The sequence below is a fragment of the Carcharhinus amblyrhynchos genome, chromosome 2 (assembly GCF_965287045.1).
Source record: "Carcharhinus amblyrhynchos chromosome 2, sCarAmb.v2.hapA, whole genome shotgun sequence".
Taxonomy (NCBI): Eukaryota; Metazoa; Chordata; class Chondrichthyes; order Carcharhiniformes; family Carcharhinidae; genus Carcharhinus; species Carcharhinus amblyrhynchos.
This window is the reverse complement of record NC_137325.1, coordinates 70,351,508-70,369,494: the sequence shown is the minus strand read 5'-3', so window position 1 is coordinate 70,369,494 and position 17,987 is coordinate 70,351,508. Positions and strand designations below refer to the sequence as shown.

The following is a 17,987-nucleotide window of genomic DNA, read 5'->3' as shown; positions in this document are numbered from 1 at the left end:
TGCTGCTGCCGCAAAACACACCACAGGGAGGGTGGAAAATCCTGCCCACAATCTCTAATCTGCTGGTTCAGTATTATAATCAGTAAGCTATTAGGACTCTACAATGTGTAATTTCTAAACACAATGTTTTCAATCAGCTGACATTGGTAAGATTAACATTTTACAATAATATAATTTGTATTGTAGGTATTCTGAAACACTTGGCAGCATTACAGATATTGATGTTACAAAATAATTGGCTTTATGGAGTGGAGACTGTCATAGCAGAGATCAAGAAATTGACTGGGCTACACACATTAAGTAAGCAACTGTCTGTCTCAGGGGTATCAAACCCATTTTATATGGTAGCCCTGATCCAACATCCCGAGTGTTGATGCAGGCCACATACAACAAATGTTATTACCATAGAAATAAAGATAAATTATATTGCAAATTTCTTACAGTAGATCTTGTTTTGATCAATATTATCATAATATGTTGTTAAATAGCTCTCTGCAACTTAGTTTCTTATTCTGTTGATTAATCAGAATTATTCCTACAAAATATTTTACTCAATTAATTAATGTGAAAAAAATGCTTAAATTACTGAATCATAGCAATTTCAAAGGTACGGATTTTGAAGCCTGGCCCTCAAAACATTAGCTGAGTTTCTGGATTAATAATCTTTAGAGCAAGTAGATCATATATACCCTACAGTACTGAAAGAGGCCATTTGGCCCATCGAGTCTGCACCGACCACAATCTCACCCAGGTCCTACCCCCCATGTCCCTACATATTTACCCACTAATCCCTCTAACTTAGACATCTCAGGACACTAAGGGGCAATTTCAGCATGGCCAATCAACCTAACCCGCACATCTTTGGACTGTGGGAGAAAATTGGTGCACCCGGAGGAAACCCACGCAGACACGAAAAGAATGTGCAAACTCCACACAGACAGTGGCCCAAGCCGGGAATCGAACCCAGGTTCCTGGAGCTGTGAAGCAGCAGTGCTAAACACTGTGCTACCATGCAGTTCGTACATTAGGTCATCGCCTCCCCAGCTGTTGCATTCCTTCCAGACAAACTGACTCTATAGAAGAACATTGCATGTTAAAGCAGTCCTCCTCAATATGAAATATATTAATAGCACAGTATCATCACTGTATAAAATTACCCAGTTTGTTTTATGAGCACATGTACACATATTGCAATGTAACTCTCTGACTCCTTTCTTGCACTGTTTACCTTTCACCTTTGTGTTTGTTGATTTATATTAGTCCTCAAAAAACACCTCAGTTTAAAAATTATTATCCTTGTTTTCAATCCTTCTCTAGCTCAGCCCTCCTTGTCTCTATAATCTTCTCCTAGCTATTGTACAGCCTTTCAAGATCTCTAATTTTAATTGCTCTATCTTTGGTCACAGTGCCTTCTGCTGCTCAGGCCTAAAGCTCTGGACTACCTAAACTTTCACCATATATTTTTCCTCCTTGAAAACACTCCTTAAAGTCTGCCTCTTTGTCCAAGCTTTTGTCACTTGTCTTAGTATCTCCTTAGGTGAGTCAGTGTCAGATTTGGTTTGGTAAGGCACCCATGAAGTACCTTGGAATTTTTTATGGTGGTAAAGGTGTTATATCAATACAAGTTTTTGTTGTAACCTTCAAATTGTTTCCAGTACCAGGAAACTCCATGGGGCATTGTGCTTAAATCTGAAGAGTTTTTCATGGTTGAATAGTTGTGTTGCTGTACATTGGAATTAAACTTTTACAACATGAGTTTTTTTTTAAAGTTGCAAGCTGTCAACTCTACTGCAAAGCATTTCTTATTTTAACTTTTAAAACTGTGTATTAATTTAAAACAAATACTGCAGCGACTTGTTGGATTTCAGGACAATTCTTTGTCCCATTCTTTTCCTCTCTATCTTTCTGCCTGCATTTTTTTTCCATATTTCCCCTTCCATATCTGCTTCCATATCTCCTTCCATATTTCCTATATCTTCCCTTCAAACCTGTCAAATTTTTAAACCTTCTCTGTTGCTTTTTGAACTTCTGGCACTCACAGCAACCAGAGGGTGGAGCATGCAACATAAATTTGATTTATCCTCATCGCCAGTGTGATAACTTGAGGCAGGGGCAGGTTTGGTGCTAACAAATCTAAACTTTATTGGGAATACACATTAAGATCTTTACAGGCTCATTGTCAACTTGCTACAGCAGAGCATTGGTGCTGTCCGCCAGTTGATTAGCAGCCACATCCATCACTACAACCAACTTTGCTGCTTATTGATTTACTGATATGATTGTCAGTGACAAAGCTCCAAACACGTTAATCTTGGCCTGTGTTTCCCATTTAACAATGTGTGGCCCTTTCAAATTTATTACTGCAATGCCACTCAACAACTCGAGCCCAGAAAGGAAACAATCAAAATCATGGTGTTTCATTCCTACAGGTAGTAATTTGCTTCTCATAGTTTTTTTTCGATTTTCCTCTTAGTCTAATTTTTTTCCTCTAATCCAATCTTTCATTCTTTCTCTTTCTTTATTTGTATGAAATATCTAACAAACGAGTGTCCCATGAAATAATCTGCTTTACCAAATAGTGGCCCAATATGAAGCAAAGAAAGACAAAAGCATTGCTGTTCACTGGTACCATGGTTTTCCTGACAACAGGGATCAAAGATTCCTTAAAGACATATAGACAAAAAGATCTTCCATGTCTGGAGGAATGAATACACTCCTTTAGTGACACAAACAAGTTGTCATTTTGGGACACCTAGTTATTAATACCATTTATCTAGATCAGAGCAATAGATTTTGTTGAGCTTATACATTTCCAGATGTTGCACACGTGGAAAATAGTGCAGTTCACAATAAGTCAGATAGCTTGATGTAGCTCCTGAATGATTACATTAATTGTAGGCAACATATTGATTTCAAGTGATTTTGAAATCACAGTACAAAAGTATATCTCAGGAAAATTAGTCAAAATCTTGTTTTAAAACAATTTGTTAAATTCATTTTTTAAAGTATTTGTTCATTCATGTGATATGGGTGTCACAAACAAGGATTTGAACTCATTTATCCAGCACATTAGTCCAAGCCTCCGCATTAGGGCTATATTTCCTTATATCTGCACATTGCAAAGTAACATCTTAACAGCAGGCATCAAATAAAGATCATAACAGATATAGGATACAACTAATCATGTACGCCTTTATCATTATTGTAGATGCAGTCAACAAACATCAAGCAAATTGGAAATCAAACCTAGAACTTCCCTGGTCAGCATTGTTTAGCTAAACTTTATTGCTGATGAATCAGGAGTACATTTTTTCTTGATTAGCTTTAAATGAAGATCTCCATTTGGTAGCAAAATATTAAAAATGTGTCCCAATGCGCTGTCATCTGAGCTGTTCACATAGCTTTCAACTGAAAAACATAGAAACACAGGAATGTTACAGTGTTGATAGAAGCCATTCAGTCCATTGTGTCTGCACCAGCTCTCCAAATGAGCAATTCACTTAGTCAACCTTCTCCCTGTAACCCTACACATTGTTCCTTTATTCTAATTCCCTTTTGAATACTTCAAAACTGTGTACAGTTTTGGTTTCCTTACTTCAGAAGGGATATACTGGCACTGGAGGGGCTGTAGAGGAGATTCACTCGGTTGATCTGGATTGAGGAGGTTGGCTTATGAAGAGAGATTGAGTAGACTGAGGCTATACTCATTGGAAATCAGAAGAGTGAGGGGAGATCTTATAGAAACATAAGTTTATGAAGGGAGTAGATAAGTTAGAAGCACGGAGATTGTTTCCACTGACCGGTGAAACTAGAACTAAGGGGCATGACCCCAAAATAAGGAGGAACAGATTTAGGACTGAGTTGAGGAGGACTTTCTTCACCCAAAGGGTTGTGAATCTGTGGAATTCCCTGTCTAGTGAAGCAGTTGAAGCTACTTCATTGAATGTTTTTAAAGCAAGGATAGAAACATTTTTGAACAGTTAAGGAATTGAGTTATGGTAAGTGGCAGGTAAGTGGAGCTGAGTCCATGAAAAGATCAGCCATGATCTTATTGAATGGCGGAGCAGTCTTGAAGGACCATACGGCCTACTCCTGTTCCTAGTTCTTATGTTCTTACATTCAGTTGAACCTGCCTTCACCACACTCTCAGGCAGTGCATTTCAGACCTGAACCACATGCTGCATGAAAACATTTTCCTCTTGTCTCTTCTAATGACCACTTTAGATCTATGCCTTCTTATCCCTGATCCTTTCCCAAATGGGAACAATTTATCTCCATCTACTCTGTTCAGACCCTTCATGATTCTGAATGCTGCTATCAAATCTCCCATCAGCCTTCTTTTCTCCAAGAAAAGCAGTTTCAATTTCTCTAACCTGTCTTCATAACTGAAGTTCCTCATCCCTGGAAGCTTCTTGTGAATCCTTTCTACACTCTGTCCAATACCTTCACACCTTTCCTAAAGTGTGGCACCCAGAAATGGATGCAATGCTGAGACCTATAGAAGTTCAACATAACCTCCTTACTCTTATTATACACATATTAATAAAGCCTAGGATATTGTATGCTTTATTAACTTGTCCTGCGTCCAGTGATTTGCACACAAATATACCCAGGTTTGGCGGCTTCTCCATCCCTTTTAAAATTGTACGCTTAATTTTGTACCTTGTCTCCATGTTCTTCCCACCAAAATGAATCACTTCATATTTCTCCATCCTGAACTTCATTTGCCACTTGTCATCCCATTCCACCAACTTGTCTATGTTGTTTTGAATTTTTACACTACCTCCCTCACAGTTCACAATGCCTCCAAAGTTTTATATCATCCACCAACTTTGAAATTATTTCCCATACACTAAGGTCTAATTCACTAGCAGGAAAAATAACGATCCCAACTTTGACCCTTGGAGAACTCCACTACAAACCTTTCTCCAGCCCGAAAAGTATCTTGTAACTACTACTCTGTTTCCTATGGATTCTGTATCCATGTTGCTCCTGTCCCTTTTGTTTTATGAACTATGCTCAGAAGTCCGCGATATAGCACTTATCAAATGCCTTTGAAAATCCTGTACCACATCAATTGCATTGCCCTCATTAGCTCTCTTTACTACTTTTTCAAAGGAACTCCAGCAAGTTAGTTAAATACGACTTTCTCTTAAATAAGTTCTGGCTTTCTTTAATAAACTTGTGTTTGTCCATGTGACTATGAATTTTGTCCAAAATTATTGTTTCTAGGGGTTTCCCCGCCACCATAGATAAACTGACCAGCCTATATTGCTGGGCTTATTGTAATAAGTCTTTGGAGGCAGAAGTCCTGTCACCAAAATCCCTTTATTTACGATTCCAACAGCAGTACACAGAGTGCTATCAGTCAGCAGTCTACCTTCGGGAGTACCAGAGGAACTGACACTTCTGATTGAATACAAGGGAAGGACTCTCTGATTGACCCATCAATTGACTTCTTAATCAAGGAGTTCATATTCCAATAGGCCTACCTCAATGCCTGATTGAAGTCATTACACTTACATTTTTTGAACAAGAGTGCAATGTTTGCAATTCTCCCACCCTCTGGCACCAGCTCTGAGTCTAAGGAAGATTGGAGAATTATCCCATTTTGTGAAACATGTTAACATTTTCACAAAATTAAAGCAGTAAACTTTTCTTCCTGAGCTATCAAATAATCAAAATGTTCTTGAGCATTTAAATATCAAACTGTGAACATAAACATAGTAACTTCATGTTTCTTGGTGTAACTTTAATTTGTAAATTTAATTCTCTTTCAGACTTATTCAATAATCCTTTGACACAGGATCATGATTATCGCCTGTATGTCGTCTATCACCTACCTTCAGTACAGCTGCTTGATAGACAAGGTTAGTTATTGAAAGCTTTCTTATCTTTAAAAGTTCTGAATTCTGATTGCTGTTGAAGTTACAGTACACACTCGTACCTTACTTGTACAGTGGTTACCCAGAAGGAACGGGACACTGCTTTTTGTAATTACAATCAAGACCAATTCCGAAGCCGTCAATCTCTGGCTTTTGGACAGAAGACCACATATTTCAGTCTTGCACAGGTGACACCAAAGAGAAGTTATCAAGGTAGGAACTTGTATATTACTTAAGTAAATAAATGTAATTTTTTTTAACCATTTAAGAGTACAATGACTGCAAATTTTGCCAGTGTATTTAATGATTTATTAAAAGTTACTTCATAATTACCATTGCACGTCCTGTCACATTGCCCACAGATCATTGATGAGACTGGGCTGCGAGCATGGCAGGGTTGAAGGAATAGAAGCATTGATTTTCAAAAGGAAAAGGTTTTGAATAAATAAATGTGTCTGTAATTCATCAGTCATAACTCCCCACGCAGAATTATTAATAAATTGATTTCCAGACACCTAAAGGCTGAGAGCTACTCATATATTTAGCTTCAGTATTCTTGCGGCCTGTGCTGCTTACATCTGCCTTTGATGAAATATGTCTTAGATATATAGAAATAGACATATTTCTAATAAAAAAAATTGGTTAAATGGATATGGAGAACAGGTAAGGAGGTGAATTTGAGACCAGGGAGAGATCACCCATAATCTGATTGAATGGTGGAGCAGATTCAAAGGGCTGAATTGCCTATTTCTACCCCTAATTCCTGTGCTCCATTGTTTGCATGATCTTACATCTGGGGTTTCTCTCTCAGTACTTTATTGAAGAACTTGCCTTCCCTTAATAATAGCCATTACATCTCTGGGGGAATTGTTACTAGATCTGCACATGGGCCATCATCAGCAACAGAATGGCATATCCCTCATATACCATGACTATCAATCCAGTGGAATCAACCCTGATAAGTGTCAGGAGCTGCATCAGACCGATTTAAAAATGAGCTCCAATAAAAAAATCTACTTGGTAAAGCTATATCACTGGACTACATGCGTTGTTAAAAAGAAAGACGGGATGTAATAGATCGAAGTGATCCCACAACCAATGGGTCAAATTAAGTCGCTGCTGCCGTGCCAGACCCAGTTCTGAGTACTGATGGACAATTAAACAACTAACAGGAGGGGGCTGCATGATTATCCCCACACTCAGTAATGACAGAGCCCAGCACATGAATGCAAAAGTCACAGCTGAAGTATTTGCAACCACTTTCAATTAGAAATGCTGAATTAATGATGCATTTCAGTCTCCTTCAGAGACCCCTTCTTCATAAATGCAAGTCTTCAGCCATACTGATTCACTCAACATGTTCTTAAGAAACAGCTAAGTGCACTGGTTTCATCAAAGAACTGGACAACAACATAGTTTCATAATGGACAGCACGGTAGCACAGTGGTTAGCACTGCTGCTTCACAGCTCCAGGGACCTGGGTTCGATTCCCGGCTTGGGTCACTGTCTGTGTGGAGTTTGCACATTCTCCTCGTGTCTGTGTGGGTTTCCTCTGGTTTCTTCCCACAGTCCAAAGATACGCGGATTAGGTTGATTGGCTATGCTAAAATTGCCCTTAGTGTCCTGAGATGCACAGATTAGAGGGATTAGTGGGTAAACATGTAGGGAAATGGGGGTAGGGCCTGGGTGGGATTGTGGTCGGTGCAGACTCGATGGGCCGAACGGCCTCTTTCTGTGCTGTAGGGATTTCTATAACTGAAGTCTTGTGCTCCAGAACTAGCTGTGCCTTAAACTAAGCTGTTCCAGTAAAACTACAAAACTGGTATCTTCCCCAAGAATGTGGAAAATTGCCCTGGTGTGTCCCATTCACAAAAGATGGGACAAATCTAATCTGGCCAACACTGTCCCATTAATCTACCCTCCATTAGCAAAATGAAAGTGTCACATTCATTGCTAAAATGTGGCATTTACCAATAACCTGTCTAATGGGGCTCAGTCTGGGTTATATCAGGACAACTCTGCTCTAGATTTCATAAGCCTTGATACACACATGGTCAAAAGAGCTGAACTCCAGAAGTGAGGGTAGAGTAATTGCTCTTGACATCAAGTCTGCATTTGACTGAGTTTCGCATCGAGGAGCCCAAACAAAATGGATGCCTGTGGGAACACACTTCACTGGTTGTTGTCATACCTAGCACTTTTTAAAGAATCCATTCACAGGATTGGAACATAGGAACAGGAGTAGGCTATTCAGCCTGTCAAGCCTGCTCCACCATTCAATATGATCATGGTGACTGGACACATCAACGCCTTTTACGCACATTATCTCCATAACCCTTTATTGTTAGTAAGAAATTTATCAATCATAGGAACACAGGAACCGGAGTAAGCCATTCAGCCCATTGAGCCCGTTCTGCCATTTAATAAGATCATGGTTGATCTATGACCTAACTCCATATACCTGTCTTTGGCCTGTACCCCTTAATACCTTCACTGAACAAACATTTGCCCTCATATATGGGATGGGCTTCTATCTTAGCTAACAGTCTCCAATTCCCCTGTCCACTACCTTAGTCACCTTTTCAAAAAATTCAATGAGGTTTGTCATGCATAACCAACCTGTCATGAATCTATGCTGGCTGTCTGACTAATTGAAAATTTTAGAGGTGTTTAGTTACCCCATCCTTGATTTTACACTCCAATAATTTCCCCACCACAGATGTTAAACTAACTGGTTTGTAATTTCCTGGATATTCTTTTTCATCTTTTTTAAAAAGCGGAGTGACATTTTCCAATCCAGAGGGACAGCCCTGTATCTTGGGAACTCTGAAAGATTATTATTTGGGCATCTACAACATGTTCCCTTACTTTGTCACCCTCAGATGGAAACTGTCAGGTTCTGGACATTTAACCCTCTTTAGTTCCATTAATTTCCTCATTGTCAATGTTTTACATGAATTGAATTTAATTCCTGTCCCTGATCCACTATTTATTTCAGTGGGACCTCTGGCAAGCTATCCTCCTATTCTGCTATGAAAACCTCTAAATCTACCTTAAACATACTCAAAGACTGAGCTTCCACAGCCCTTTGGAGTAGAGAATACTAAAGATTCACAACCCTCTATGTAAAGACGTTCCTCCTCATCTTGTTCCTAACCGGCATCCCCCTTATTTTGAAATTGTGTCCCAGGTTTTAAATTCTCCAACAAAGGAACATCTTACCAGCATTTACCCTTTCTATTCCTTTTAGTATTTTATAGGTTTCAATGAGATCACCTCTCATTCTCTTTAAAACTCTAGAGAATACAGGCACAGTTTGCCCAATCTCTCTACATAAGACAGCCCTGCCATCCCTGGAACAAGTCGACTGAACCTTTGTTGCAGTCCCTCCGGGACAATAATATCCTTTTGAGGGAAGGGAACCAAAACTGCACATAGTACCCCAGGGGCAGTCTAACCAAACTTCCTATACAATTGAAGCAAGACCTCACTACTCCTGTACTCAAATCCTCTTGTGCTAAAGGTTAACATTCCATTAGCCTTCTTAATAGCTTGCTGCACCTGCAATATTAGCATTCAGTGACTTATGGCCCCTTTATACATCCAGCTTTTGAATTTCTTAGCATTTAGGAAGAACTCTGCACATCTGTTCCACCAAAATGGATTACCTCACATTTTTCCACATTATATTCCATCTGCCCACTCACTAAGTCTGTCCAAATCCCCCGTAGCTGCTTTACATTTTCCTCACAACACACATTCCCGCCTAGCTCTGTATCATCTGCAAACTTGGAAATATTACATTTGATCTATATTCAAATCACTGATTTATTTTGCACACAGCATGAGCTCTAAGTACTGATCCTTGCAGTACCCCATTAGCCACAGCCTGCCAATGCAAGAATTATCTGTTTATTCCTACCTTGTTTTCTGCCTGTTAGCCAATCCTTAATCCAGACAATATATTATCTCCTATCCCATGTGGTTTTGCAAATCTACCTCCGATGGGTGGCACGGTGGTACAGTGGTTGGCACTGCTGCCTCACTTTGCCAGGCTCTTGGATTTGATTCCTGGTTTGGATCAGTGTTTGTATAGAGTCGCACATTTTTCCTGTGTCTTTGTGGGTTTCCTTTGGGTGCTTCGGTTGCCTCCCACAGTCCAAAAGACGTGTGGGTTAGGTGCATTGGCCAGGCTAAATTCTTCCTCTGTGTACCTGAATAGGCGCCAGAATGTGGCGACTACGGGATTTTCACAGTAACTTCATTGCACTGTTAATGTAAGCCTTGTGACTAATAAATAAACTTGTGACTAATTTATTAGTCACTACTTGTGACTAATAAATAAACTATTAATTTTTATGTTGGACTTCGTCAAAAGCCATTTGAAAATCCAAACATATGTCCCTCAATTCTCCTTGATCAATTTTGTTAGTAACATCTCAAAAAACTCCAACAAATTCATTTGTAAATCCATGCCCAATCAGATCATGATTGTCCAAGTGCCTATTTATCACATCCTTTATAATAGATTCTAACATTTTCCCTACCACAGATGTAAGACTATTAGATCTATAGTTTTCTGTTTTCTCTATTTCTCCCTTCTTCATAGAATAGAATCACTACGGTGCAGAAGGATGGCATTCAGCCCATCTAGTCTGCACCAACTCACCAACAGAGCATCTGGGTGATTTCCTGTATCTTCCTAAGTGAAAAGTTTTTACAAATACATAAAGAGGAGGAGGCTGGCTAGAATGAATGTTGGACCCTTAGAGGATGAGAGGAGGGATTTAGTGGTGGGAGATGAGGAAATGGCTGAGGCCTTAAATAAGTTTTTTGCCTCGGTCTTCATGGGGGAGGATGCGAATAGTTTGCCAGATATTAAAGATAGAAGGATGGTAGGAGCTAAGGGCCTGAATGCGATTACTGTCACTAGAGAGTTAGTGCTTGATCGACTAGCGGGACTGATGGTGGACAAGTCCCCAGGACTGGATGGAATGCATCCCAGGGTTCTGAAGGAAATACAGTAAAAAGTCTGACAACACCAGGTTTTAGTCCAACCTATTTATTTGATAATATACTCGCAAGCTTTCGGGTTAGCCCCTTCGTCAGGTGACGAAGGGGCTAACCCGAAAGCTTGCGAGTATATTATCAAATAAATAGGTTGGACTAAAACCTGGTGTTGTCAGACTTTTTACTGTGTTTACACCAGTCCAACGCCGGCATACCCACATCTGAAGGAAATGGCAGAGGTGATAGTGGATGCCTTAGTGATTATTTACCAAACTTCGCTGGACTCTGCGGAAGTGCTGGAAGATTGGAAAATGGCTAATGTTACGCCGCTGTTCAAAAAAGGTAGCAGGCAAAAGGCAGGGAAGTATAGGCCGGTTAGTTTAACATTTGTTGTTGGAAAAATGCTGGAATCCGTCATCAAAGAAGAAATAGCGAGGCACCTAGAGAAAAATTGTTTGATAGGGCAGATGCAGCACGGATTCGATAAGGGGAAGTCATGTTTGACAAATTTATTGGAATTCTATGAGGATGTGTCTAGTGTGGTAGACAGAGGGGAACTGGTGGATGTGGTGTTTCTCGATTTTCAGAAGGCGTTTGATAAGGTACCGCACACAAGGTTGCTTCAGAAGGTTAGGGGGCATGGAGTTGGGGGTAAGGTGTTAGCGTGGATAGAGGATTGGCTGTCTAATAGGAGGCAGAGAGTTGGTATCAATGGGTGCTATTCTGATTGGCGGTTGGTAACTAGTGGAGTGCTGCAGGGATCGGTGCTGGGGCCTCAGCTGTTTACCATTTATAAAGATGATCTGGAGGAGGGGGCTGAGTGTAGGGTGTCGAAATTTGCTAATGACACAAAGATGAGTGGAAAAGCAAATTGTGCGGAGGGTGTGGAAAGTCTGCAGAGGGATCTAGATAGGCTGAGCGAGTTGGCGAGGATCTGGCAGATGGAGTACAATGTTAGCAAGTGTGAGGTTATCCACTTTGGCAGGAATAATAGTAGGAGGGATTACTATTTAAAGGGCGAAAAGCTGCAGCATGCTACTGTGCAGAGGGACCTGGGGGTCCTTGTGCACGAGTCGCAAAAACCCAGCCTGCAGGTGCAGCAGGTGATCAAGAAGGCGAATGGGATGCTGGCCTTTATAGCGAGGGGGATAGAATATAAAAGCAGGGAGGTCTTGCTGCAACTGTACAGGGCACTGGTGAGGCCACAGCTGGAGTACTGTGTGCAGTTTTGGTCGCCGCACTTGCGCAAGGATATATTGGCCTTGGAGGGAGTGCAGAGGAGGTTCACTAGGCTGATACCGGAGATGAGGGGGTTGGACTATGAAGAGAGACTAAATAGACTGGGTCTGTACTCGTTGGAGTTTAGAAGGATGAGGGGGGATCTTATAGAGACATATAAGATAATGAAGGGGATGGATAGGGTAGAGGTAGAGAGATTCTTCCCGCTCAGAAAGGACAGCACGACTAGAGGGCACAGCCTCAAGATAAGGGGGGGCAGTGTAGAACGGAGTTGAGGAGGAACTTCTTCACTCAAAGGGTGGTGAACCTCTGGAATTCTCTGCCCGTTGAAGTGGTAGAGGCTACCTCGCTAAATATATTTAAGTCACGGGTAGATAGGTTTCTGATAGACAAGAGAATTAAGGGTTATGGGGAGAAAGCGGGAAGGTGGAACTGAGCCACTTCAGATCAGCCATGATCTTATTGAATGGCGGGGCAGGCTCAAAGGGCTAGATGGCCTACTCCTGTTCCTATTTCTTACATTCTTATATTATTATGTTCTTAAAAGAGACACAATATGATTATTTAGCTTCTCTACCATTTCTGTATCCCCTATTGTTAATTCTCCTCACTCTGTCTGTAATGAACCTACATTTGTCTTAGCCAAATTCTTCTTATAGCAACAGCATACAAACAGACGAACACATTGCTTTTCTAATTTTCTATTTCTGGAATCTAGTTTTGCACAAATTGGCTGCTGCACTTGCTCACGTTATGACAGTGATTGAATTGAAAGAGTAAGTCATTTTTTGGGAATGACTGGAAGGTCCCGAGCTTGTGTTCTGTCTTTAGTGTACTGTTATCAGGCATAATTATCTCACTGGGCACAGCGGGCTTGATAAGCTGAATGGCCTATTCCTGTTTCTTCCAATGTTTGTTAATAGCTGACATATTCATGATGATTTCATGTCAATTTAAACTGAGAATTACAACTCATAGATTTCCACTAGGTGGCAACATTTCATTCTGAATCGTTTCGATTGAAAGAACATAGAACATAGAACATTACAGCGCAGAACAGGCCCTTCGGCCCACGATGTTGCGCCGACCAGTTAAAAAAAAACAACAATGACCCACTAACCTAAACCACTCCCTTTTCGTCCATAAACCTATCCACAGACCTCTTAAACGCCCCCAAACTAGGCGCATTTACAACTGCAGCAGGCAGGGCATTCCAATCCCTCACCACCCTCTGGGTAAAGAACCTACCCCTGACATCTGTCCTATAACTACCCCCCCTTAGTTTAAAGCCATGCCCCCTCGTGCTAGATTTTTCCATCAGAGGAAAAAGGCTATTACTATCCACCCTATCTAAACCTCTAATCATCTTATATGTTTCAATAAGGTCCCCTCTTAGCCGCCTTCTTTCCAGCGAAAACAACCCCAAATCCCTCAGCCTCTCCTCATAGGATCTCCCCTCCATACCAGGCAACATCCTGGTAAACCTCCTCTGCACCCTCTCCAAAACCTCCACATCCTTCCTGTAATGTGGGGACCAGAACTGCACACAATACTCCAAGTGCGGCCGCACCAGAGTTGTGTACAGTTGCAACATAACGCTACGACTCCTAAATTCAATCTGTTACTCGTATCAGAGCATTTCCTAATGATGGTCCAAATATTTGATGTTATTTAATATTCTTAATCTGGGAAATCAATATCAGCTGATTAATTTGTGCTACAGTTTCAAATTGGTGAGCTAAATTTTTAGCTGATGTAAAAAAATCATTTTGTACGTTGCTGGAGATTTATATGGTTACTGCAATTAAAGAAACCATCATTTATAATAAATATCTGTAAGTATCCAATGGCAATACTCAAGGTGAGTTTGTGAATATGCTGTTTTATAACAAAAGGGGGGTCTCTGCCATTTAGAAAATAACAGAAAGGAAACTGATTCAATCAAATTCAATGTTTTGAGAAAAGCAATTCCCAGAATATGGCTGACACAGGCCAGTAATTATAACCAGTCCTTAAGTTGTCCTGAGAAAGTGATGTGGACTTTCTTCTTGAATCACTGCTGTTTTTGTATTGATTGTGCTGCTCTATGGTATTAAGTAGGTACTTCTGAGACATGGACCCATCAACAATGAAAGAACAATATTTGTACAAATCAGCATGGTGGAGTACATAGAAGTTATGGTGTTATTACAGCAGTGCGCTCAGTAAGTTGCTGCAGTGTATCCTGCTGGACATTGAACACATTGAAGCTACTGTGGAGGAGGAAGATGGGTATTGAGTTTGGTGACTTTCTGTGATGGTATTGTGTTTCTTGAGTATTGTTCAGGCTGTACACATCCAGGCAAGTGATGAGTATTCCATTGCTTTCCTGACTGGACTGTTATAGATTATGGCAAGGGTTAGAGGAGACAAGAGAGATCTCCTTGTTATTGATACCTCATCAATTATGATTATTATTATTATTTTCCCTCTGGTTCTCAGCTCCTGTGTTCATAGCTGGATTGATACTGTGATGAACTCTGGAGCTAAGTGGTTCTGGTAGAACTCAAAACTCACCACTCACCATTGGTAATCAAGGTGGGTAAATGAACTATTGCTAAGTGCTTATATACTTTACTGATTATGGATGATGAAGCAGTACTTGGCCTGGTTTGTTCTATTTCTTCTGAATCAAAAATATCCCATGTTAGTATCAGTACAGTGGCTGCAGTAAAACAGCTAAGATGGCAGCTTGACTGGAAGTAGCAAAGACGGTAGCTGGCCTGATGCACTCCAGCCAATGTTATTACAAGACTCATAGCTTTCACAGTGTCTGATATTTCGTCACTTCTGAATTTTATGTGGAATAAATTGAATAGATTAGACCTCAGCATTATGGTGAGGATCTCTGGCAGGAGACTGAGTAGAATTGTCTAATATCAGTGCTTTCAGCTGCTGACTTTGTCTCTTACATTCATGTTCTGGGTTCCACCTTGCCTCAAGATGGAGATAGTCATGTCACCTTTGTCTCCTGCTACTTGCCTGATTCTCCACCACCATTCTCAGCCTGATCTGTTCGTTATGGAACTACTAAATTGGTAGTCAAATATATGCCTGGTGCAATTCTTGACTGTACTACACATTGAATTGGTGTTAGTCTCCAGATTGGACGAAGATAGAAGAATAAACAACTTCTCTGGAGTGGCAATCAGCCCGATTGGAAAGGAACATAGTTTTTATTTACAAATGCAAAGTACAATCACTGGCATGGTATACACGTACTAGGCCCTGCCTGGGACAGGTAGCTCTGCAGCCCCAGTCCTGGGTCTGCCTTATAAAAGCCTGACCTTTCGCAGAGCTTTACAGGGCAGGATTTACACAGCAATTGCCCAGAAGCACAAACTTCCTCTGAGAAATGGACCAACACTGGGAACTATCCCATGATTATGACTTAAATTGCAGCTAGACAAACCACTAGCTGTTACCAGGGGAACTCATATTCAACGAGTTCCACAGGGAGATCAGTCAGTGATTCCCTATGGATCTCATGGGGGTTTCACAAACATGCCTCCTTTTTAATGGTACCAACTATCATAAACTAGTTAAATCCCTTTCAAATTGGCAGACCAGGAAGAAGATAAGTCTCTAAGGCAAGTGTGTGTGTGTTTGTATGTATGTGGGTGGGTGGAGAGGGGTGCTTAGGTCAGTTTGGGCTAGGGACTGGTAGAGTCAGGTGCAGGTGATATCAGGTGATTTGGATCAGAGACAGGAGGTGCTGGAGCTGTCCCATGTGGGTCTGAAATACCATGGGATAATGCTTAGTTGGGGGTGGGGGTGTCCCATGGAGGGTCAGGTCTGTAGGGGGACTGAGGAGTACCGTGGCAAGATGGTTAGGTGGTTAGTCAGGGGAGTTCCCTGGGTGGGGGGAAGATGTGGTATAAGTGTGTGGGGGGGTGGGGTCACTTTACAGGGTCAGTGTGGGTCTTTACAATATTTACCGAGAAGGTAGAACATAGAACATTGCAGCGCAGAACAGGCCCTTCGGCCCACAATGTTGCGCCGACCAATTAAAAAGCAATGACCCTCTAACCTAAACCAATCCCTTTCCATCCATAAACCTATCCACGGATCTCTTAAACGCCCCCAAACTAGGCGCATTTACAACTGCAGCAGGCAGGGCATTCCAATCCCTCACCACCCTCTGGGTAAAGAACCTATCTCTGACATCTGTCCTATAACTACCACCCCTTAATTTAAAGCTATGAAGAGGTTTTAATTTTCCTAACTCATTATTGGTGTAACCCTGTTTGAACCATTCAAAGTTTGCAATTTAAATTGCACTTTGGGATGTCCCCAGGCACAGGGCAATTCCCCAAAGGAATTGTGCTTCTGGGCAATTGCTGTGCAAATCTTTCACTGTAAAGCTCTGAGAAGGTATCCAGCACATCTTCAGGTACCCCCCACTCCAAGAATGATATTAGGGAACTCACAAATTACAGCCCATGTTGTCCCATGGTGGTAGGATACAATTCTGCTGTTGTTTATGATGGTTCAGAACGCTTCATGACTTCCAAGTACTGGGCTGCAGTACCTGTCCTTAGTCTGTAGTACCTGTCCTTAGTCTGTCCTACTGAAGGTAACAGCACTAGATAATGGAAGATATCCTCAGAATGGATTTATACCTATTAATGAATCCATTTAATTTTCTAGGCAGGTTTTGTGTTGACTCCAGAAGTGGTCTGCCAATTTGTTTTAATTATCTTAAAATTAGGAACAAATAATGTAATTTAAATGTCCAAATAATTTCCAATGTTTATGCTGGTAAAATAGTCCAGCCCTTACACAGTATCTCCAAGATGCTAACATGTGTTGCTTACGGAAGTGTATTTGAAGTGCTCTTTATTAGGACGTTTGTGGTTATTTTGAAGATTCTTTGTTTTTACTTACTTGATGTGTTGATTTTGTAAATAGTTCTAGCTTTTTAATAGTATGTGTATGATACTTGAATAATAGATTCCCAATGTGAAGCCAGTCAAGTGTATTGGATATACCAGATCAGGCTGCACCAGAGATCGTCTGCATCCAATTGTCATTTTCTCCCTAAGAACATTTAAAGGTTGAAGAGTATCTGAGTGACAATTCCCTGTGTTAGCAATTATAAGGATGATAGATCGCTAATTTGCTATATCCTCATGAAAATCTCCCACTGTCCACCGAACAACTAGAGTTCACTCACACTGTGTAAATGTATCTGACTGAAAAACCAGGACAATGTTCATGACAGTTAAACTGTCAGCAATATCACACCACCGAGCTAACACATAACACAGCCCAACTGGAGAATTTATCTCAGGAATATTCAAGGATAAATTTATAGACATAAAATAAGAGACTTGGAAATAAGTATTATTTCTATTTCAACATTCTGATGCTACAAACTAAAGAAGGTTATTAACTAATCTTATCCATTCTTATCTTTTACTTTAGGTCGGAATAAATCAACTTCCGGGCAGAAAGGTGAGAAAATATCTAAGCCTAAATTTGGTCAATATGAATAGTGGCCCTTCATTGTGTATCTGTTTCCCTCAGAAGATATCATGCTGGATCCTCAAGACAAAATCAGTAATTCATCTTGTGTACATGAATCCACACTGTTATCTTGTAGCATACTAGTTGGGTACAGCATCATGCAGTGTCACTATGCTACACTTCACAGAATATTCTTGTTAGCAATATTTTACACATTATTTTATTCAAAGAGCTTTTGTGCCCATTGTGTTGAGATGTGAAGTTGAGGGAGTGCTTTTTACATTGTGCTAAACGCTCAGTTTTCTGCTGATTCTGCCCCAGAAATATGCTCATCTCTCAAATCAA

At 40.7% G+C, this 17,987-nt stretch overlaps 1 protein-coding gene across 1 annotated transcript in view; it reads left to right on the top strand.

The window, feature by feature from the left end:
- The window catches only part of lrrc72 (leucine rich repeat containing 72), a 30,302-nt gene extending 12,680 nt beyond the window's left edge, over positions 1–17,622 (top strand). The window contains exons 5-9 of the mRNA XM_080214573.1: positions 187–300; positions 5,781–5,870; positions 5,961–6,098; positions 14,616–14,711; positions 17,601–17,622. Coding sequence (XP_080070699.1) covers positions 187–300; positions 5,781–5,870; positions 5,961–6,098; positions 14,616–14,647 — 374 coding nt within the window. The 3' untranslated portion in view covers positions 14,648–14,711; positions 17,601–17,622. The remainder of the gene's footprint in view (positions 1–186; positions 301–5,780; positions 5,871–5,960; positions 6,099–14,615; positions 14,712–17,600) is intronic.
- Positions 17,623–17,987: the final 365 nt, after the last annotated feature.